The sequence below is a fragment of the Mauremys reevesii genome, linkage group 15, assembly GCF_016161935.1.
Source record: "Mauremys reevesii isolate NIE-2019 linkage group 15, ASM1616193v1, whole genome shotgun sequence".
NCBI lineage: Eukaryota > Metazoa > Chordata > Testudines > Geoemydidae > Mauremys > Mauremys reevesii.
This window is the reverse complement of record NC_052637.1, coordinates 22,110,231-22,133,362: the sequence shown is the minus strand read 5'-3', so window position 1 is coordinate 22,133,362 and position 23,132 is coordinate 22,110,231. Positions and strand designations below refer to the sequence as shown.

Here is a 23,132-nt window from a genome sequence, read left to right as displayed (position 1 = left end):
CTGGTTTGGGTTGAAAAACATACGACAATGTAGTCTAACAATACTGCTATACCATACAGTCACACCAAAGTAACATTAAACCCCAACTCTTTTCTAGAACGTTAAGATTATTAACCACTTAGGCAGGGAGCCAGCACACACCACTGCAAGGTATTCAAGAGCTAAAAGTAGCCACTACCCACTGTATTCAGGTCACTGACATGTCTGTATCTGCCCTCTGCTTAACAGCTCAGGTCTCAGCAAGCAGCAAAGTTTATAGGAAAGTGAATAATAAGGGTACAGAAATCAAAGCTTTCCTTAACCCCTCAAGGCCCTGAATTTTGTCTGACATTCAAGAACAGCTCAGGAGACGCCAGGTCCCTTCAGATGCTCCCTGTGAAATACGCCAGTTCTGCGTTTCTTTCGCCAGTCTGACACATTCAGTGGTCTGGAAGCAACATGAATTTATTAGCATCCTAGGCTCTGATGTGCATATTGGGACTGCAGGAAGTTTTGTTTGCTGCACCTGCGCAATCCACGACAGTATCGCAGAACAGAAAGACAACACTCCAGAGGAAAGCAGGCAGAGGTCCCCGAAACACAGAATCAAGCAGAGTATTGCTCCAGGGTTTTAGATACTAATCCGCAAAGCCAGCCCTGCTAATGCCAATGGTAGCCAAAAAATTCATACAATCTGCCCTAGGAGGCTGCAAACCACATCCTGGAGCTCTCAAGTTCTGCCCATGCAGAAGATGCTCTGCTTCCAGCGGTGGGCTCTTACTGATTGACTTGGCATGTCTAAAGATGAAAACGAAGAAATTCATTTGGACACACCTGACACCTATCAAAGCATAACCCCCATAGAGAGGCAGGTTGATTAGCTATGTTCTGATAGAACTAACAGTAAGCACTGGTCTAGGAATCCAAAATGATACCTTTGTTTATACTTCAAGGAAAGCTCTTTCCAGTAAGCAGTTTCTTCTTTTGGACTCGAAAAATCTGGGATTTCTTCACAGTCCATGATCAATGAAACCTGCAAAAGGCAAACACAGGAATAAGCTAAGGACAAAGACAAACGGGACATCCCTGGGATTGCCACTAAATACTGGAGAGACCCCATCACTGTGGCCTTTCTTGAGTTTTTATGCCTTGCCGAGAACTGCAAGTGAATTCAGCGTTCATGAAACAGACACCAGTAATCCCTGAGAATGGACAGGCACGGTGCAGACAGGCCAGCACCAGCCATCAACCTGCCTGCTATTCCAGCTCATAGGATAGTTTTGTGATGGTTTGTGATCTGAACACATGGAGACCAGAAACTGAAGAAACTCTAGTCATATTTTGAACCTAGCTCTGAAGGATTAGTAGCTTCACACACTTATCTAGGACCTCTTTCCACAAGGCTTGGTTTTAAAATTAGCAGTCATCAAATTTTAATATTAATCCACTTAAAATAAGTGTTTTTAAAAGGACAGGTATTGTGTCTAGAGTTGGTAACACTCTCCTTGATGCAGAGTATAATTCCCAATCAGGCTAATGAGAGTCACACACTTAGCAAAAAGACTTGTCCCCTTTAAGGACTGACAGCCCAACCATACAGGAAGGAAAGTCCATTTATTTTTCTTTCACTAATTTGAGTTCTATTTGGTTTTGATCTGGTTTACATTTTTCAGGTAACAGAAGACGTTACCAAATTAATTTCACTCACTCAGTCCTTCCAAATCAAATGAGAAACACGTAGAAAGGGCTAGAGTCTGTCCTATGATTAAACTGCCCATCCTGGAACAGTGTTTTTAGTCTAAAGACATTCAGAGGGTAAAGCTCCCCTTGCCAGGGCATCTGGACCAGCCTGTATTGGTGGAGGAAAGTTAGCTCTAAGGTTATGCTGGAAATTGACTCAGCAGGGCATGAACAATGCACTTCTTAATGGAAACTATCTGGCAATAGCACAGAGAAATTTATCAGACTCTTCAGTTTCACTGAAGTCTGGTTCTGGGCAGCAGCATCTACCTCTTTATTACATGGCGCTAGTTACGGTTAGATCTGTGCACCTTGTACCACAGAGCTGCTCAAGAGCACAAAGACATAGACAATCCATCTCTGTCCCCCTGAATTCACTACAACAGCGAGGAGGAGTACTGCTCTGAGCAGCTCTGGGTATGTCTACATTACGAGCTGTGCCGCTGTAGCATTTGTAATGCAGACACTTACTACAGCGACGGAAGGGATTTTTCCATCACATAGTAAATCCACTCCCTCGAAAGGGGGTAGCTAAGTCGACAGAAGAATTCTTCCATCAACCTAGTGGTGTCTACACTGGGGCTGAGGTCAGCTTAACTGTCTCCCCCAAGGTTGTGAATTTTTCACGCCCAAGAAACACAACTAGGAGGACATAAATTTTATGTGTTGACCAGGCCTTAGTGGCTAGATTCTGGTCAGTTTCACAGTTGTTCAGCTAAGAGCAGAAGCAGCGAAAGTGACGCATCTTGTAATTTTTATTCTGCTGCTGGGAAAAGGGATGAGTAACAGAGGGACGTTTGTTTCACAGTGGGGGGAGGCTTGGGCGCCACACTTATCAGATCCCTCTTGCTCGGCTGATGTGAAAGATGTAGTGGAAGAACCCACCAGCAGGCCCCAATGGAAATTGTTCCCCGACCCTTAACAAGCATGCTGCACTGGGCTTCTTACCAAGATGCTGTCTCTGAACTCCCTCTGAGGAAAGCCCCATCTTTTATACTAGCATCTGGCCCATTACTCAAGCCCTGTGACCCAGATTTCATTGTTAAATCCCATGAAGGAGGGTAGGAATGGGCTGGCTTCTCCCTCACCTTCAGGGCAGACACTTTAAACCAGTGTTTCTCAAATGCAGCCATCATGGCTGCATGCAGCCACCAGGGACTTTTCTTGAGCCACAGCCTCCTGGGCAGTGATGGGGGGCGGGGGGTTAAAGCAGCGGCCCCCTCCCCCAGAGCCACCAGTAGTGGTTGGGCCCTGCCTACGTCTGGAGACACAAAAGCCGGAGGAGCAGGCAGGCAGTGGGTTCCCCACCTTCCCAGGGCTGATGGGGTCAGGCTTCAGCTCTGGGGTGGTGGGTGGCAGGCTCCAGCCACGGGGCTTCAGGCTCCATTCCCTGGCCATACGGTGGCGGGCTCTGGCCCCAAGGTCACCCCCCTCCCCCCCCCCCCCAGTGCCCCAGGCCCCCACTGCTTCCATATTCACCTCCCCATGCAGGGCTTGCCGGGGCTGAGTAAGTCTGCTGTGAAAAGTGATATTTGTGTGTTTGTTAACATCACTTTCCACAGCAGACTTAGTAACTAGCACATCTTGAAAGGGGAAAAAAAAAAAGCAACCAAAAAAAATGCAAAAGACAAGGACGTACAAAGCACCTTATTTGTGTTTCTATTCTGTTTAGGTCCAGTAAAGAATAGAGACAATTATACATTATTTTCATTATTGAGTCTGGAAAAAAAATCCTACATCAATAAATTACAATGATTTGAGTGTGTCTATGTGGATATTTATGTGTTTTTCCTAAAGTTAATTAAGTATTTTAGGAAAAATTATCGGAGCGGCCACCAGCAAGTGATGGTGGCCCCACTCTGAGGCCACCGAAAAAAACTGTTGTGAGTACCCCTGCTTTAAACAATCCTCATAGCACGCTGCTCTTGTCAGCTCAATCAGCCATACTCAGCTTGTCATTTGGGGCTCTAACAAGCATCAATGCCCATTTCCATCCCTCCAGGCCTAGACTCGCCAAATTGACATCTCTGTGACCCACATTTTAGAGGCCTGGCCATGCTCAGTAAATGTGGAACACCACAACTGCACTGCATTCAATAAAGGGGAAAAAAGCCACGAGCACCTTAAGACAGCAGTACTTAATCCATAAATAATGCAGAGGAAAGCTGCCACTGTATCTCTCCAGCTCAACCTACAGCTGCTACAATTCAGGTCAAGAGACCAAATTCATCCAAGGGGCATTAAGCACCTCAAAAACTCCTCTCCCCCTGCCCCTAGAGTCACTTCAGATGCACCTTGTTTTAGAATCGTGAGTTTATCACTATTTATCTGCTTTGCGGTAGCACTCAGGAGCCCTTGTCATGGACCAAGGTCCCAGTGCTAGGTGCCAGACTGACACAGACCAAAAACACGGGTTCAACCCCCAAAAAAGCTTCCAGTCTAAGTAGCGTTTTGTTGTCCACATTTCAACGAACTGAGGATGAGTTTACACATGGATCCCATGGAGCTTCACTAAAATTCCTATCAGCATCATAGCAGCAGCAGCAGCCTGTTAATTTTCACAGGACAGCGCTAGTTGAATATTCATTTTGGCAGGGGGGAGGGGAGCTGCGGTAGTTGCCTTTGGCTAGGCAGAGCAGTGTGAACACACTTCATGAGTACTAGACAGCTCTGGAGCAGCAGCCTGTTCCTAGGCCGTAGCAGCACAGGAGTTCTCAGCAGAAAACACTGGCTGTGAATTTATTTTCACAGCTATTTTTAAATCTGCGAAAATAAACGTTAGGGAATATGTCCCAGTTCTACAGTACATTTCCTTGCACTGGTTATATCTGTTATACCTCTTACCAAGGCAATTTATCATGGTGAAGGTACAAAGGTTAAGCTTCCATGCAATGGCCTCACTTATACACCCGCAGTCCCCTTGACTCAACGTCATTAAGGCCACATAAGTGCAACCTACGTGAATTCAGTCCAACTCTGCTCAAAACCTCATCCGTGAACCATGTTTGTTAACAGAACCGAGCATACGTTCTGACCTGTTCCTCTAGGGAACCCATCGCTGCAGCTTGGCACACATGACATGCTTGAGATCGAGAGCAAACACTTTCCTTCCCAGATGCACAACGCTCAGCCTCTCTGCAGCTCCAAAGTAGTTAATCTACTGAACAGTCAGCAAGTGACATGCCAGGAGATTCCAGTTTGGAAACGGTGGAGACCTTGGATGAGGCATCTTACATCATTTTATAGAAGTACCTCCATCCAAAGACGACTCCCTGCCCATTCAAATGAGCTACACCCTTGGGAACAAACACCTGAGTCATCCCTGCCAATTGCAGGGGTCGGGAATGGAACACATGAGAGAGGCTAGCAGAGACCTTGAAGCTTTTATGGCTTTGTAGATTGTGCTGTGGGTGGAGGCAGGGTGGATTCTTTCTTCTCACGAAAAGTCTTCACCATTTTACTGTATGACACGTGTACTTACACACACACACCCTCCTTCCCCTGCCTCAGGATACCCCAGCCTTCAGAGGCATAAGCAGCACGGTCAAGCTACCTTATTATCTAGAGAGACCACAGTATCTGGGATAAACTTGCTTCAGGGCATGATGGGAGGCTGACTCAACCTATAATCCCATGCAGGACCCTTGGGTGGGAAGGCTCAGAGAAGAAACTAACCTAGACCCATGACGTCTGGCGGTGGGTCTGATACAGGGTGTTCTTCGTCCCCAGGCTGTATTGGGGCTCAGTGGTAGGAAGGCTATTCTGAGCCCACTGAAGAGATCTTTCTTGGGTTCATTCCTGAATTTCACCCAGAAGTGAACTGCTCACCACTGCCAAGTATTATAATGATTATTGTTTGTTTCAGAGGCTGCTGTGGTTGGCACACCACCATCTCAGCAGCTTCCCGACATTTGGGAGGACGCAGAGTGATAGGGAAAGTTTTAAAAAGCTCTGCATTTTTAGGGTTGCTTATAAGGCTTTTGAAATGCCTAAGAACTGTCATTTGTTAACTATCAATTTTTCCCAATTCCAGATGGCACGAAAAGAAGCTGAAAAGCTTGGGGAACTTCACTTATATTCCAACGAGGTAGATCTGGTTCAGCCCCTACAGAAACCTAACTACAATGTATAACTCCTGGGGCTGGCTTGTAGGTGGCTTTTATTGACTCTACATTTCAACAGAGAATCTATTTTCATAAGTTAGGCATAACTTGTGCCTTCCTTCATTTGACATTTAACTATTACTATTACTATTGTTTTAAATAAAAACAAAAAAACCTACCACCTACAAATAGCAGGATAGTTCCGCAGAGATTGAAAGTTAGAAAACCTGGTTTCTAGTCCTAGCTCTGTCACTGACCTGCTGCTGTGTGACCTTGGGCCAGTCCCTTCGCCTCTCCCACCCTTTTTCTTGTCTATTTAGAGTGTACGATTTTCAAAGCAAGGACGATCTTACTATGTATCTGTACAGTGTCTTATAGGCACTACCATGATACACATAAATAATAAGAGGCGGCTAGTTTGTTGTAAGGCATATATATGCCAGTACAATCATGATAACTTAAGCTAACAAACAATCAATGCTCTGCTCTATCTATGGTTAATTCCTGGCCTTAGCAGTTCCATAGGGGAGTTCAGAGCCCACTATGGCAAGCCCTTACTCATGGACTTCAACAGGAGTTTTGCACATGGAGCATTTGCAGTGCCAAGCCTTTATAACACGTAACACTGAGGTTTTCAGAGTACAGCTGAGACAATGCACTGGCTTCTCCCAGGGCTTTTCCCCACAGAGGATAATTTGGAGCTGGGACATCAAAGCAGGATTCACTGTATGAATACACAGAGCATCACCACAGCTCAGCATTCATTGGCTGCCCCTGGGAGAACCCAAACAACTGGCCAAAACTCCACAACTGAAAATATTTCTAAATCAAGTACCATTTTGAAAATGTGCTAGTTCCTTCCAAGCCCTTATTATACAAGTAAACCAGGACTGAACAGCTAGTAGGAGGGAATCTCAGACTGAGGCAACTGTGCTAGTTTATAACAGTTGTGACCATGTTAAAACCTACCAGCTCATGGCCTGTGTGTAGAAGTTATCTGAAGACACTTCTCTTTGCATGGGACCAATTGGCCCCCTGCCTCTGAGATGTTTCGTAATAGGACATAAAACTTACAATATTTCAGAGTCAAACGGTGAACCCACTGTTCACCTGAGTGAACAGGTTTGGTGCAGCAAAGAGCCTGGGAATACTGTCTCCTAATGGTCGGTGTGTGACAGCACTCATAAAATGAATCCCTGTGAAGCTGCTCTTCAACTAAGCCAACAGAACAGCACAGCTCGCTGCATATCAGAGTACCTTTAAACCTCTTCCCTAGCCCTCTCTCGTGTGACCCAGTGCTGCTCGGACTGAATATCAACCTGAAACAACACTGAGCATGGAACACAACACGGGGTTTAGAATGCAATGCCAACTTTCTGGGAGCACAGAATCCACCCTCACATGTCAATTCAAGTCAGTGATGCTTCCCTGGCAGGATACGCTACACAAATGTGGCCACAGTATGTGAGAAAGTCAGACCCCCCAAGTATCTGTCAGATGCAGGCATGACTCAGCCAAGGTGAGGATGCATGCAACATCTGTCATTCCTGTAGCCTCCCTGACTTGAACCACTCCTTATCCTCCCATCTAAAGCCAGATTATCATTTCATGTGGAAAATAAAACTAACCAGTGTATTTAATACCCATGAAACAGGTCATTTCTGTACGTGTTAAATAGCTTCTCCTAGGCTACCTCCATACTAGAATCTCACTGGCTTCCCTCCCACCCACCACTTCTATCCATCAAATTATTCCAAAAGCCAGAAAATGAAACACAGAGGAGAGGCAAAGCAAGGCTACATCTCACTGTGTCCTAAGGATGTGCTTTCCAGCTTGTGTATACACACTCCCAGTAGTTCTCACTGAGCCTGTGCAACCATAAATAGCAGCGTAGCTGCAGTCACACACAGGAGGCATGGCTTAGCCGTGCCAAGTACAAACCCACCTGAATCCCATAGGTAAATAGTCGGCATGGCTAAGCTCTGCCACCATAGCCTAAAAGACATGGCCTTCTCTTATCCAGGTCTCCCTAGACATCCTGGAGAGCAGCCTGACTAATTAACCAACGCTACCATCCAGGGCGACGACAGACTTCCCTTCTCTGTCAAAATCTGTCAAAGGACGCTTGGCTTGTTCCCCCACTCTTTAACGTGTCCCTATTGCCAGCTGGTACCCTGATGGATCAGATGCATATTTGACCACGATAACACATGGCAAGAAGCAAAGGGCCTTTGGGATAAACAAACACCACATCATCACCCATTCTGGCTGCCAGATTCCTGATCCCTCCTGAAACTTAGATTTCCCAGAGATCCCAGGATGTTGCTAGAGAGTCATTCCCTTCCTGCATTCCTTTCTGATGCTCTCCAGTTCAGAAAGCTAGTGCTTTCTGAGTCATGAATCAGGCCATCTGCCGCTTCCACAGACACTGGTAAAAAGGGCTCTCATCCTTCCCATTCTTTACTTTCTTGTACTGGCAGTACCTGCTGTGGTCACAGGCAGGAATACTAACTATAGCCTGTGCAATAACTAACTTTAGCCTGTTGGATTCTTGATTGCTTCCCTATCATAGTTCTCAGGACATGACCAGGAAGTGAACGCTGGCAAGAGCTAACACATCCACATTGATTTTTTTTTTTGTTAGTTAGTTAGTTATTAAACCATTTGAGATACAGATTACATTTCTTTGGTTGATTTATTATTGCTTTTTTTGTCTTGAAATGGGAGCTGGAAGCATTTTCATACAAAGATTGGAAGGCTGCCCTCTTCCACTGTCGCTTTAGTAAGTGCACCTATATCCTTTACTGAAATACTATTTTTGCACTTAATATTCTCTGGTGAACCACAATAGATATCTTATGCCTCTTACAACAGCAGCATATGGGCTCTAACAGAAAGGACATCACCGTCCCAAAGCTGCTGCATAAACATAATGGCCCTTTCTCCACCAATGCTATCCAATCCTGCTCTTTAAGTTTGGGCCAGGCAGTCTGCAGAACCTAACTAAATCCAGCCTGGAAAAGATCACAATATAAAAGCCTTTAAGCTATCCAAATGAAGCACAGTGGAAGCCATGGTCTCCTAGCCCGATGCATCTCCCTGGAGCCTCCCAGTGAGGGAGGTGCCAGTCTGTGACAAACCAAACAACTGTAAAATCTGGTATCTAGTTGTGGCACATGGAACTTGCAGCCTTGGCAGCACAAGAATATAAGCCCAGACATTACGTATCTGAAACCAGCTAGGAGCGAGCTGATGCAAGAAGTCTCTTATCACACATCAAGGTACAATTGCCAAGGCATGCTGCATTAGCAATTGTAACTTGATGCGTGATAAGGGACTTAACGATTCATCCTTTCCAGGCGTTCATGTTTCACGATAACAGAATCTCAAGCTAAGTGAAGCACGGCATAGAATCTACCTTTGCCAGCTCCCAAATGGCACGTGCCAAAGCACCTTCAAAGAGAAAGATAAAAGGATCACTCAGGAATCAAACCTGCAGGCATAGGAAACAGACACCTCACAAAAGTATAGACCTTTGAGAACAAACTAGAGCCACATCCTTGGAATCCTTGAGGGCCAGACTCATTCAAACAGCCAGGCTGGGGTGTGGGGGAGCACACGTCCCAGCACAGAGACAGAGGCTATAAAAAGATACACTCCTCCCTGCTAGTTTCTGTCCATCTCTCTGGAAAACCGTCTCTGAAGAAGCCAAGGGGGTTAGTGTCAATCTGTTGAGCCAACCCAGGGCTCCAGTTGGTGGTAACAATGCTGCTCTCCCTCTGCTTCCCTAATAAGAAGTGGTTTGTTTCCACTTCCTGACTGGGCACTTAATCCGGCACTTGGAGCTTGGGAAAGGGATGCTGCAAAACGACTGGAGAGAGGAGAACACAGTTTGCCATGCAGCCAATATCGAACTGTTTACTGTGGAGTCACAGAGATTAGATTGAGCTGGCATGGTTTCCAACACTAAGCAGACAGAAGACTCCAAATACACAACCAATGGAGCTTAGTAATGCTGGGGAATGAAAATAGGGGAAGTTTATGCACTGCCTTCCCAGAACCTCCAGTACGGTATATGTCACTGGTCTACATGATACACACAGGCCTTCTTAAAACTACACCAATGCCAGGTCTACACTACGTATTTCTGCTGGCATATTGGTCAGGGGTGTCCTTTTGCCAGTCCTGAATAGCTTATTTCACTCAGGCGTGGTAGAATAAGCTATGTCGGCTAAAGTGATTAGTTATGATTAGGCTTGCTTTGCCAGCGTAGTATACCAGTCCAGCTCTACCAGCACAGCAAGCTACGAGGTAAACTCACCAAGGTTAACCCAGGCGGAGATATAGTGCAAGACTTCATCAAGTTTACCTCACGGGAAAACTAAAGCACCTCGTCTTCCCTGTGTTTTTATCTCGGGACAGCTCATGCATGGTAAAACCCCAAGGTAAAAAACCACACCTTTTTTAGCAGCAAAGAAAAGGCTTTTGTTATAGCCAAGGCTCAAACCATGGCAGAGGCTTATATAGATGGCAGACCTGACGTGTGTTAGCTCCAGGAATATACTGCTTAATTACGACTGAGCCAATGATATGATGGGTGTGGTTAATTAGTACTATCAGTTCAGAACGTCTGCGTGCGTAGCCACAGTACATCATCAATGCACCAAACACTGAAAACAACAATCCCTTTCTGATCCCTTTTTGTCCCAGTACAATTCCTGCCTACTAGTTACACCCCAATCCAACAAACCAGTGGCCCTGGCAGCAAGCTGCTCCTGGACTGAGACTCCTTTACGGTGTCCCACAAACCATTCCCCAGTCCAAATGCAGCCAAGTTTCCCAAGCAAATTGAGAACTCCCAGCTGCAGATTTTCAAGTTTAATCAGCTCTTTTCTGTGTTTAGCTGTCACACTCCCAGCACAGTTCTCTCCACCTCCCATGACCTGATTAGCTTGTCAATTTCATTTGGAATTGAAAATTCCCATTAACCGCCACCAAACAGGCCCTCTTGGGGTATACGGGCAGGTCAGGATAACTTGTCTAGCCACACCTCAGAAGGGAAAGAGATGCCTGAAAGTCAAGCTGTAGCCCTAGGAAATCCTCCTGTGTTGCTCTGTTACTCCTGACTAGCATATCTGGTGCAATTTGTGACACCCACACATCACACTAGGACCACTAAGCAGCAAATCAAACCACCAGGTAAGCTAAGAGGTAGGTTTGATGGCCACCAGAAGAGCCACAAAATAAAGAAAAAATAATTATTTAAAAGATGGCTGATCTATCAACTAGTTGACACGAAATCTGTATAGAGCAACTATTCAAATATTGCTGCACTTCTGCAGAAATGCCCAGGGAGACAGCAGCCCATGCAGGAATGATGAATAATCTGCTTCTTACAACTGGCTTTGTTGTCAGCAGAGTTTGCTGAACAGACACTAATCAGCACTTCCTCACAATTACTGCTAATGCTGGTGTTTCCCAAACTCTGGCCTGTGGGCTCCTTGGGTCTCTATAACCTTCAGCTGGAATGATGCCTCCCTGCCCAGGCAGACAGACATGCACTAGCTCTGCAGTGCATGTCTGTCTAAAAGTAGCAGTGTGGCTGTTGCGGCTCAGGCTTACCCCTCCCTCATCTCACCCCCAATACAAGCCCACGCAAGCCCCTGGCGCCGAACTCAGATGGCTAGCCCATGCCACTGCCTGTGCCATAGCATCAACGCTTCTATTTTTAGCATGCTAGCTCAACTGGAACCAGTGCATGCCTGTGTACCCCGGCTGGGAGGTATGCTCCCAGCCACAGCGTAGGGGAACCCTGGGAATCTGCAGAGTGCTGAGAGATCACATGTTGTTGGCTTTCATTGTCTCCAACGGCTTCTATGAGCATCTAGGCTCTTAAGTGGAAGGAAGAGCCAAAGGCAATTGGAATCATCAGCCAGCCTAGCTGTCTCCCCTGGGGCCCACTGCTACCTAGGTGGATGAGGAGAAGGAGCCACCTTCAGGGACTGTAGCCATCAGTGAAACTGCAGCTGCTAGGGACCAGTAGGAGATAGGAACAAGGGGCGGTATGCCCAGGGGAGAAGAGAACCAAGCATCAGGGAAAGGTACCAGACAGCAGAGAACCATGGGCAAGAGAGAGGATAAGATGAGTCAGGGTAACCAGGCTGATTGATTTTAACAAAAATTGGGCAAAATACTTATCGCACTAACACCACCAAAAATACACTAAACACTTCCCTAACGTCACTTCACTATGGAAGCAACCGCCATGGGCATGTTAAGTGAGCAGGAACAGGAGGAGAGGTGGTCCCCTCAACTGTGAATGGAAAGAAGGGCATCCAAGAGACCTCCATTGAGATGTGCTCCAGCCTACTGAGTAAGTTTGAGAACCCTTGGCTTACACAATTGTACGTCCAAATCCTGCAAGCCTCACTCAGGCCTTTACCTGAGTAAAGACTGCAGATTGTGGCCTTAGAGAACTGTCTCTGTCCAATCAATGAACTCACTTGCTAACGAAAGCTTTCTTCCCCTACTACCAACCACCAGATGTCTGAACTGAACATGCCGGGGTAGAGAATTAAGGTGAAGAATGTTTGCAGAATGATTCCTAAATATAATTTTAAAAGGTGGTGGCAAGAGGTAAAATGTAATGGGGGTAAGAAGAAAATCTGTCTCCTTTAAACAGGTGCAAAGATGCTGAGTGCACATAAATTAGCAGCTGTTTTCAATGGATGAATTTTACGTTCTGGAGAGGTTCCCATTTAGCTAACAGGCGAGGAAACAAGTGTGGCAGTTTAAAAAAAAATAAATCCCAAAATACTGCACATTGATAAAGAACCTGTTATCAGTGTGCCTATTCCTGTCACACACCAATGTCAAGGGAATGACTGTAATAAAGGGAAATTGCCTTTTACAAATATATATTTAATAGCTCATAATGTTCAGCCCACACAGCCACCTCAATTCGTGAGAAAAGGCTGCACAGTGAATTGGGTTCTGCTGGAAGTGTCATTTCATTTATATGTATGAAAATCAGTATCTGTTGATGCCACATATGAAGCGTATATGAGCTCAGGTATTAATAGCGCAGCACACATTTCATAAGCTAAGCAAGGTAGGGCAGCCCTCCAGAGTTAATGTATCCTCAGAGCTGCAAAGTTTCCTCTGATTTTTCCACAGGGAGAATGAAAACCATCCAAATTCCAGCATCAGCCCTCCCCATCAATTACATGATGCAACCCTGTTGTGTTTATTAAAAAACAACCTTTCTGAAACTTGGATGCCTTCATTTAGGCCCCTAAAAATCCATATGTTGTCACCAAATGAAAGTGACCTGATTTTCACAGATCATTTTTTTTGGAACCTACCTTTAAGCACCCAAGTGCGAAACCTGAATTTTGAGGGTATGCACATCAACAGTGAACCGTGATTCCAGCAACACTTCCTGTGTCCAATCAGATCAGAACTGGATTCAGTTCCCTGCACACAGAGACAAACACAGGTAAGAGTGGCTACTCCAGCTCACCAGATTAAATCCAGCATCTTCAAATGAGCTGGTCCAGCAGGCACTGGGCTGTTCAATGGGATCAGAATTCAGGTTTATAACGCAGTCCATTTCTGACTGGCAGAAGCTGAGGACACTTTCTGTCTCACTGATACCACACATTGCTTTCCATTGACACAGCAATGAGGCACTCTCCAGCTGCAGGCATTTAGCACAGGTTGTCCAAACAATAAGACAGCTGCCCCTCAAACCCTTGTTGCAATGATGGAGAGAAAGTTGTCCAGTTTGGAGCTTAGTCTTGCCATCAGTCCAAGCCAGTGGTCACCAATCGGTTGATTGCGATCGACTGGTCGATCCTGGAAACTCTCCCAGTTGATCGCCATCTCCGGCCGCTAAAAGTCCAGTGGTGTAGCAGGGCTACTGCTCCGGCCCCACACTGCTCCCAGAAGCATGCTCCCACGGCCCAGGGGTGTGTGTGTCACCGCAAGCTGCTCCTGCCTGCAAGCACCGCCCCCACAGTTCCCATTGGCCAGAAACAGAGCTTGTGACCAATGGGAGCTGCAGGGGCAGTACCTGCAGAGAGGGGCAGTGTGCAGAGCCACGTACCCAGGGGGTGTGTTGGCCCCGTCCAGGAACGACGTGCGGCCAGGGCAGGCAGGGAGCCTGCCTCAGGTCTTGTCTACACTGCCACTTACAGTGCCGAAACTTTCTTCGCTCAGAGGTGTGAAAATACACCCCCCAGAGCAGTGCAAGTTTCAGCACTGTAAAGTGGCAGTGTAGATAGCGCTGGTAGCTATTCCCCTCGCAGAGCTTTAACGTCGACTGTGTAGACATACCCTTAGCCTCACTGTGCCGCTGCCTGGGAGCCGCCCAAGGTAAGTGCCACCTGGTGGGAGCCCATACCCCAATCCCCAGCTCTGAGTCCCCTCCCAGAGCCAGCACCCCATACCCCTTCCTGTACCCTGAACCCCCTCCTGCATCCCAAGTCCCTGCCCCAGCCCTGAGCCCCCTCCAAGAGCCAGCACCCCCTACCCCCTCCGGCCCCCCGTGCCCCCTGCCCCAGCTCTAACCCCCACCGAGCCAGCACCCTGTAGCACCTCCTGCACCCCAACATTCTGCCCTAGCCCAGAGCTCCCTCCTGCACTCAAACTCCCTCCCAGAGCTTGCACCCCACACCCCCTCCTGCACCAGGCTCAGCCCAGAGCCCCTCCCACACTCTAAACCCCTTGGCCCCAGCCCAGAGCCTGCACCCCCTACTGAAGCCAAACCCCCTGTCCAGCCCGGTGAAAGCGAGTGAGGGTCGGGGAGAGTGAGTGACAGAGAGAGGGGAGGATGGTGTGAGTGGGGTGGGGTCTTGGGGAAGGGTAGATCCTGGGTTACACTTAAATTCAAAAAAGTGATCTTCTGTGTATAAAGTTGGAGAACACTGGTCCAAGACGTTGGGCTGCACCTTTCTCCTGGAAAATACTGGAGGCAGTTCAGACTTGTCAGTTGGGCTCCAGGGCTTGGCCATACTCCTTCCCCACGCAAGCCCCAGATTTTCTGCCTCCAGTGGTGCAAGCAGAGCAGACTACAGGACTCCCACCTTGCCTAACCATTGACATTCCAATTTTTAAAGTTTCTTGGAGCCAGCAGTGAGCCCCTTCCTCTTTGGAGGTCCAACATTCCCAAGGCTTTGCTCCCCAAACAAAACTACCTGCCACACTCCTTCTCCATCATGGTCAAGATTAGAGAGTTCAGGGCATCTCCTCCTTAGAAATGAAAGTGGTCAGATGTCCCTTCAAGATTTCCAGGACAGATGAGGAAGGAGCACCTCCTGATTCAATCACACATGATGACCATGGGATACATAAACTAGCAAGAGGACACAAAAAGTGATGCAGATTCTCTTCTGATTGGAGGTCACCTAGCCTCCATCAGGGCAACTCACATCTCAGAGCTAAACAGTGTCATGAAAACAGGCTGATCCAAGTCTGTAGCAGGTATTAGGGTTCCCTTGGGTGGTAGAAGGATCTCTGTCCAAACCAACAGTCAGGCCTATCTGCTTGGCCTTGAACCTTCACCAGAGTAACAAGCTCTCACACCATCCATTCAAACAATGACATCTAGGTGCCTGTATTTCCGATCCTTGAAGATATAGCTCCCAGTTGTGATTGCAATCCCATCAGCTAGAAGAGTCTCTAAAATATCTGCTATTAAAAGACCAGAGCCTTACTGGGCATCCCAAGAGTATAAGGTAGTTCTTTTATACTCATTCACTACCCAGGAAAATTCTTCCTTCCACACATGCCAGGAGATCATTCTTTCTGAGTTTTCCCCAAAGTCTAACCAACCAGAAGAAAAACCATGAAACTGTGGCATGGTAGAGGTGAGAAGACCAGCTAGGGGGATCGAGTGCAGCATCAGCAAAACATGCAGGTCCAGACTGGTCTCAGAAGGGATAGCGCCTACTCCACATGTTCTCCAGCAGCCTTCTGGGCAGAAAGACTGACGGTCACCAGAAGACCTTTGTAAAGGGGCAACCAGGTCACTCATCAAACCCTTTATTAAAGCACTACAAGCTCGACCTCCTATCCTCCACAGCAGCATCCTTCTGCAGAAAGGGGATCTAAGTGGTAATTCCAACATTAGATTAATAATAATTAGATTAATTCTAGGGAAGAGAGAACCTTCTTCTGTCGTATTCATCTCTCTCCCTGACTTTGTTTTTAAACTGGTCATTACATATCTTGGACTGGGAAAGAACTCAGGATTCAGAAGGGAAAGTTTGTTACCTAACCATGATTTCATTTCTGTGACTGATCTCTCCCCAGATCTGCCCTTCCCAAGGTAAACTCTTCAGGTATGTCTCAGAGGACCTCTTCCTGGGACCATGTATATAGTTATCCCAGTTGAACAAGCGTTGCCTTAAAAACTTAAAATGTATGACAAATAGTGTTTTAGCAGCAGTGAGTCCTGTGGCATCTTATAGGCTAACAGACGTATTGGAGCATGAGCTTTCGTGGGTGAATACCCACTTCGTCAGATGCATGCAAAATAGTGTTTTGATACCACTGTGGAAATAATCATCCGGCATGCAGTCAGAAAGGTCATTGGCCAAGTCTTGTTGCCCTGTGGACAACCCAGAACTTCCTCTGATACCTCCCAGATGTCAAAGATGGGGAAAGATGTCAATCCCAGAAAGTTATCCGAGGAACAATTTTTCCAGAGTCACCCCTGGAGAAGTTGGAGGCAATGGCTTGTTATGGCAAACACACCTGGGGATCTTCATTGTTTTCTAGCTAGAAACATGTGACAGTTTTATTGGGGCTGTTTTATTGGGGATGAAGAGCTGTTGAACTCCTGGTCCACACTTCTATCAGTCAATCTTTATGCAGCTAATATTTACAAGAGATAGAAAACACAGAGGTAACTGTGTACACAAGGCTGCCCACGAGGCCATCCCTTTTTGCAACAATTAAGATTTTTTGCTGTAACCAGAAACTAATTTTCCAGATTACTCAGGACTCCGTTTGCCATCAAATAAACTGGACACGTTAGGCACAATTTTCACTCTATCCAAGCTGGCCCATCCTATAGTTCATATTAATAATATAGTTAAAATGTTCAGATCAGAAACATCCTAGGCGACAAGTCTATTTTAGTTATGTGAGTGCAACATAAGTACATCGCTACACAAGGGGAATTTTGTATTTTTTATTTTACTGAACAAGGACAAGCTATCGTAAATTAAAGAAAAGTTTCTGATCTCCAATTTGTATCATTAACTGATCACTTGAGAAACAACTCTAACCACAACAAGTGAATACTACAACATATAAAACATTCTGCCCAGAGATGGGCACAGAAATCACTTTCATCCGTATAAAACCACAAAGATTCCTTGACTAGCAGAGTTCATGTGCACTGCAGAGGCAGCATGCTCAGGCAACCAGAGGGGAGGAGGAGGAGGAAGACACAGCCTCACCAGCAAACTCTGATTAAGGAACAACAGTGACAGACAGACTCCAAGAGCCCTATTTAGGCAGAAGAATGGTGGCTGGAATATGGCACAGTGTGTGTGTGTATATGTGTGGGAGGAAGCTGTGAAGTTGATCCGTCCTTAGGGCTTCAGCAAGGTGTTGCCTGTTCCAACTGCCTTCGCCTGCCTAACAACAGATTTGTGATACTTAGTTTAAGCTTTTCAGGGCATCCCCTCACGATAAAAATTCTCTCCTCAAGAACTGACTGAACTAACTCCCAAAACCTGCAGTCTTCTTTGCAGTAATAGAAATAGTATTTTTAATGACTCATTGGAACTAAGTGCATTCGACATCATGAGCGTATTTGTGTATCCTAGCAACCATCTGACAGCAAACATTTTTCAGGCCTTTCCCTTTCTCCAAACACAGCAGTGAGGATGGATTCCAGGGCATTCTCAATAAGACAACTATTTTTGGCTACCAATATATATACACCTCTACCCCGATATAACACGACCCGATATAACATGAATTCTGATATAACGCAGTAAAGCAGCGCTCCGGGGTGAGCGGGGCTGCACACTCCGGCGGATCAAAGCAAGTTCAATATAATGCAGTTTCACCTATAGCGCGGTAAGATTTTCTGGCTCCTGAGGACAGCGTTATATTGGGGTAGAGGGGTGGGTGTGGGTGTAAATAAATAAATAGACAGACAATCCAACCCCATTACCCAACTGCCTCCCTGACCCTAAAGTTTGCCTTCACCAAGAAAAGTAATCATGCTGAAAGTGGGTTTTTACTCATTGGTTTAGTGAACATGTTGGTGACTGGCCAGCAGAGACAAATCACAGTCACCATCATAAAAGATAACCACTGGGAAAATCTACTAGGACCATGTTTTACCTACAACTAGCTGACACAATGCAACATCTCTAGCCACACTAAGCGCTCAGGCATAGCCAGCATCACGTCCGCTACCCAGAATACTGAAATCACATGCAAAGAGGATTATACATTCTAGTGACTATGAGCCCCCTGCTCCTTCTAACTGTTGCACCATCCAGGTGGACCTTGCACCTCATTTTATTCACTGCACCTGTTAGCCCATGGGGACCCTGCACTCCATATACCCCCAAAGGAACCCCATGCCACCAGTCTCCACACCCTCCATCAATAACTGGACCCTCACACTGGGACCCCATAACCCCAGGCTCCAAACACCCCAACAGTCAATGCACCCCCACAGGAATCCCAGGCCCCCACACCCTCCACACCCTCACCAGCCATGACACCGACCTATGGGGATCCTGTGCCCCCCACCAAGCATCGCACCCACCCATGGGCGCCCCACGTCCCCCAACTTCCACACACCTCACCAGTAACCGCGCCCTACATCCCCCAGCCCCCAGGTCCCCGCCAGCCACTGCACCCCCCACGGGCAGGCGGGGATGGCCCGAGACACGGTGCCACCATCCCCGGGGGGGCCAAGGGCCGCTGCGCTCTGCTCCGGCGGGAGGCTCCGGCAGTGCCGGGTTCAGGGATCGCTGCCCAGGCCCGGCCGGTGAGTGACGACACCGTCACTAATAGCAGCCCGTAAGGGCTGCGACCCCGGCCAATGGCAGGAGGGGGCGGGACCTGCCCCGTTGTCAATTTACATCCAATCCGGTGAGGTTTGCGGAGCAGGAAACCGCGGACCCTTCCGTGGGGCCACCCGGCCTCCGTACGCCCCCGGCCAGCCCTGCCCGCGCGGCTCCTCTCCTCCAAGGCGCCGCTTTGCCCCGGCCACCGTGTTCCCCTGCGGAGCCCCCCCGACACCCCCCCCAGGCCCTCCCGGCTTCCGTCCCCGCCACAGGGCGTCTCCCTCCCAGCCCCGCTCCCCGGCAGCCCCCACCCCAGCGCCCCTCCCGGCTTCCGTCCGTCCGCCCGCTCGCCGCTGCCGCCGCCCCTGCGCTCCCGGAGCCCCCGCTGACACACTCATCCCCAGAGCCGAAGAGCCCGCGCTCCTCCTCCCGAGCCAGCGCCCCGCGCCCCGCACTCAGGCCAGCCCCGCCCCGGAGCGGACACCGGGCCCGGGGCCCAGACTCACCCGGGTGCATCCCCTGTCACGGCAGCAGCATCTCCCCCGCCGCGTCCCCGGCTCCGAAGCCTGCCTCATCCGGGCTCCGCGGGGGCGGGGCCGCCGCTGTGACGCAGGCCGGCAGGGCGGGGCTTGGGCCGCCCATCACAGCGAGCCGCGAGCCCGCGGCCGAGACCCGCCCGCGTGGGGGCGGAGCTATGGTTGCGGTTGATACACGGGGCGGGGCTAGGAGCCGGCTTCCAGCCGCCAGACCCCCTCCCCCGCGCGCGAGCGCCTGCGGGCGGGGCGCTTCACGGGCCGGGCTTTGCTCCGCCCCACGTGGCCGGCGCCGGGGCGGAGCCTGCCGTTCCCCTGCAGCGAGGCAGCCGCGCTGGGGGCGGGGGTGTTTGCCGCAAAGCCGGTGGGGTAACGGGGGGCGGTGCCGGGCCCGCCCTAGCGCGGGTCAGACTGGTGCCAGGGCCCCTGCTGGCCCGATGGGAAAACCCCTGGGGGCGGGGTGCCAAGGGGGCAATGGGCGGGCAGGTCCCCCTGGCACTGGGCAGCTTTGAGCTGGCCAAGGCTTTATGAGAAACCGGTTAGGGGCTGGCTGGGCCGCCTCGGTCTCCGCCCCCCCGGCATGCCCAGGTGCCGCCGGGATGCCCCCGACTCACAGTGGCAGGGATGCCCCAGGCCTTGGCTTGGAAGTGCAGAAACGAGCGGTGCTTGCAGGCAGAGCGGGGGCTGCTGGGTCAGAGGGGATCGAGGAAAGCAGGGCGATTGCCTGGCACCAGAGTACAGCACCTGGGTAGTCCTGCTCCTGTGCCCCAGGGGACTGGGTTCGGATCGCCCTTCATGCTTCAGATACCAAAGCGGCAATGCGTTCCCCGCAGCCAGGGCGGGGACTGAGCAAACGGAGCAGCGCTTCGCTCCGCGAGAGCTCACAGGCAGCCCAGGGTGGCAGAGAAAGAAACTTGCTGGGTCACTCATGAAGGGGGTATGGGTATGCTCTGCATGGAGTGTGAAAGAGCCAGGCTGTTTTCCCTTTCCAGACATGCTGTACTGCTGTGAGAGTTGATAAAACAAATTTGATAGAAAAATGGCTTTTTGTCAAACAAAGGCTTTTGTAGAAGTTATTCAATTATTTTTCCCTTTTTTGATAGAAAAAACAGATATAGGTTAAAAAATTTGGGGGGGGTTGTTTAAAAAAATTACCAAAAACTTAAACCAAAACTGCCCTTTGTCAACCCTCCCATCCCCCCCCCCTATCTTTTTAAAGAAACTTTAACAAAAAATATTTTTAGTTTTCCTGTGAAAAATAATTGGCAGTTTGGTAAATCCCCATGAGAACTCCAAGGGGAATCACCAGTGCTCATAGAAAAACAGCAGATCTGTGCCATTCCCTGGTAGCTGTGCTCAACTTTTGTGACATGCTTCATTCTCCCCTTGCTCTTGCATTTTTAAGATGCATATTTTTATGGCGTATTTGGGGGGAAATAATGGATTTATGAGAACAAAAAGTCACAACTATGACCCTCATCCCCACTGTCATCCTGCTCTTCAGCTGGGATCTCATGAGAAGGATCCCCTGCATTTCTCCTCCTTCTCTCCCCACCCCACGCACACAGAGTTATAAATTGTAGATTTGTGATAAGAGACTTCTTGCATCAGCTTGCTCCTAGCTGTGTTCCCAATATTGGATTCCCTTCTGTTCTGACCTCCTCCTAGTATCATGTCCGCATCCTGCTGATGGGTGAGTGAGATGCCTCAACCACCCTGTGAAAGCAACAGCAGGCAGTGAAAGGGGCCATGTCTAGGGTAGCAGGAAAGAGGTTGCCGGACTATAGATGGAAATGAGGTTGTAGCAAAGAATTGTAGAATATCAGGGTTGAAAAGGTTTCTAGTCCAATCCCCTGCTCAAAGCAGGATCAATCCCCAACTAAATCATCCCAGCCAGGGCTTTGTCAAGCCTGCCCTTAAAAACCTCTAAAGAAGGTGATTTCACCACCTCCCTAGGTAACCCATTCCAGTGCTTCACCACCCTCCTAGTGAAAAAGTTTTTCCTAATATCCAACCTAAACCTCCCCCACTGGAACTTGAGACCATTGCTCCTTGTTCTGTCATCTGCTACCACTGAGAACAGTCTAGATCCATTCTCTTTGGAACTCCCTTACAGGTAGTTGAAAGCAGCTATCAAATCCCCCCTCATTCTTCTCTTCTGCAGACTAAACAATCCCAGTTCCCTCAGCCTCTCCACATAAATCATGTGCTCCAGCCCCCTAATCATTTTTGTTGCCCCCACTAGACTCTTTCCAATTTTTCCACATCCTTCTTGTAGGGTGGGGCCCAAAACTGGACACACTACTCCAGATGAGGCCTCACCAATGTCGAATAGAGGGGAATGTACACATCCCTCGATCTGCTGGCAATGCCCCAACTTATACAGCCCAAAATGCCATTAGCCTTCTTGGCAACAAGGGCACACTGTCGACTCATATCCAGCTTCTTGTCCACTGTTACCCCTACGTTCTTAGCCGTAAAGGAGTGTGCAGTTGGGCCAAATGCAGTATCGTGCTCAGTGTAGGATCTGTGGCCAGTCTGGAATCCTATTGACTCAGTAAATGTAACCAAAAAGGAACTGCTTTTCTCGGAGGCCAAGATTCAGTCACTCTATGAAAGGGGAAACGGGGGACAGGAAATGTGGTTAAAGTCAGGAAACAGAGCAGCTGACAGTCGCCTATGTGTTTCAGGTCTTCACCACTGTTTCAGTTGAAACCCTGTGACGATCACATTGCGCATCCTGGGTGTTTGTCGCTAGGAAAGTTAGTGCCTGGTCAGTATCTGAAAGTTCAGATGCCTGGCCTGGGGAAAACCAGTGAAGACAGAAGAGGGTAGTAGGAGTGAGGCACTGAGATATCTTGGTGATGAGCCTGCTATAAGAATTTAGCTGGCAGATTACATAGACAAGCCAGATCTCTGTTTTGTTGGATTGTCCCAGCATCTCTGCTAGTTATACTGGAACTGTGGATTGGGTCCTATCTCTATACTTCAGCTGCCCTTGCTCCTTGCATGCTCTGGGATTCAAACTCTGTTTTTGGACACAGCATAGAGAAGCCCCAGGACCCCAAAATTGCTGGCTGGCCTCAAAGTCATGATAAAATAAGGGAATGAGCCCTGGAGGCTGCCGTGGGGGGGAAGTGTTGAAGCAAAGCAGAAAAATTCAATTGACATCATGACAAAATGGGCATTTACTGCAAGTGCGGTATTGAGACTCACTGTGACACGTGTGGAATCTTCTATATCTAGAATAGCAAATCCAGCTAATAACTACAATAAATCAGCCTGCTCCAGCTGGGAAATGTGATGGTTTTTAGGCATGCTTCCTGTTCTTAGTAAGCGTGGGGTGAGGTCACCAGCAGACCCCAGACCCAGTGTCACTCTCTGATCCTCCCAAGTTTTCTGAGCTGCCAAACCTGCCTGCATTTCCACCAGCCGCCGGCCCTCTCCCAGGGCTTTTCTTATGCACTTGGTTTGGCACCATCAAGTTGCATAATAGGTAATCTGTGTAACTGCTTGGTCTTCCCATCACCCTCATTCTTCCCACCTACTGTCACACTCACTTGTGTCTTGTTTCAAATTAGACTGTAGGCCAGTGTTTCCCAAACGGTGGATCCCAAGAAGATCGTCACATCCAGGGCCTGCTTAACCCATCCCTGGGCCCTGGCTTAGGCAAACATTCACTTCTTCCAGCCTGGTGTGGAGGGAAGGTCCCGGAATGGGGGTAATATGGCAGG

General features: G+C 48.5%; 1 protein-coding gene across 5 annotated transcripts in view; it reads right to left on the bottom strand.

Moving 5' to 3' along the window:
- The window catches only part of NDEL1 (nudE neurodevelopment protein 1 like 1), a 43,605-nt gene extending 24,087 nt beyond the window's left edge, over window positions 1-19,518 (bottom strand). For 3 of the 5 annotated variants that reach the window (XM_039501196.1, XM_039501199.1, XM_039501197.1), the window contains exons 1-2: window positions 19,372-19,518; window positions 915-1,012 (exon numbers count right to left, since the gene is read on the bottom strand). In XM_039501196.1, the coding sequence (XP_039357130.1) occupies window positions 915-1,012; window positions 19,372-19,440 (167 nt within the window). In that variant the 5' untranslated portion in view covers window positions 19,441-19,518. Of the gene's footprint in view, window positions 1-914; window positions 1,013-13,186; window positions 13,299-19,371 lie in introns of all 5 variants that reach the window. The other 2 variants (XM_039501200.1, XM_039501198.1) reach the window with 2 other exon arrangements.
- Window positions 19,519-23,132: the final 3,614 nt, after the last annotated feature.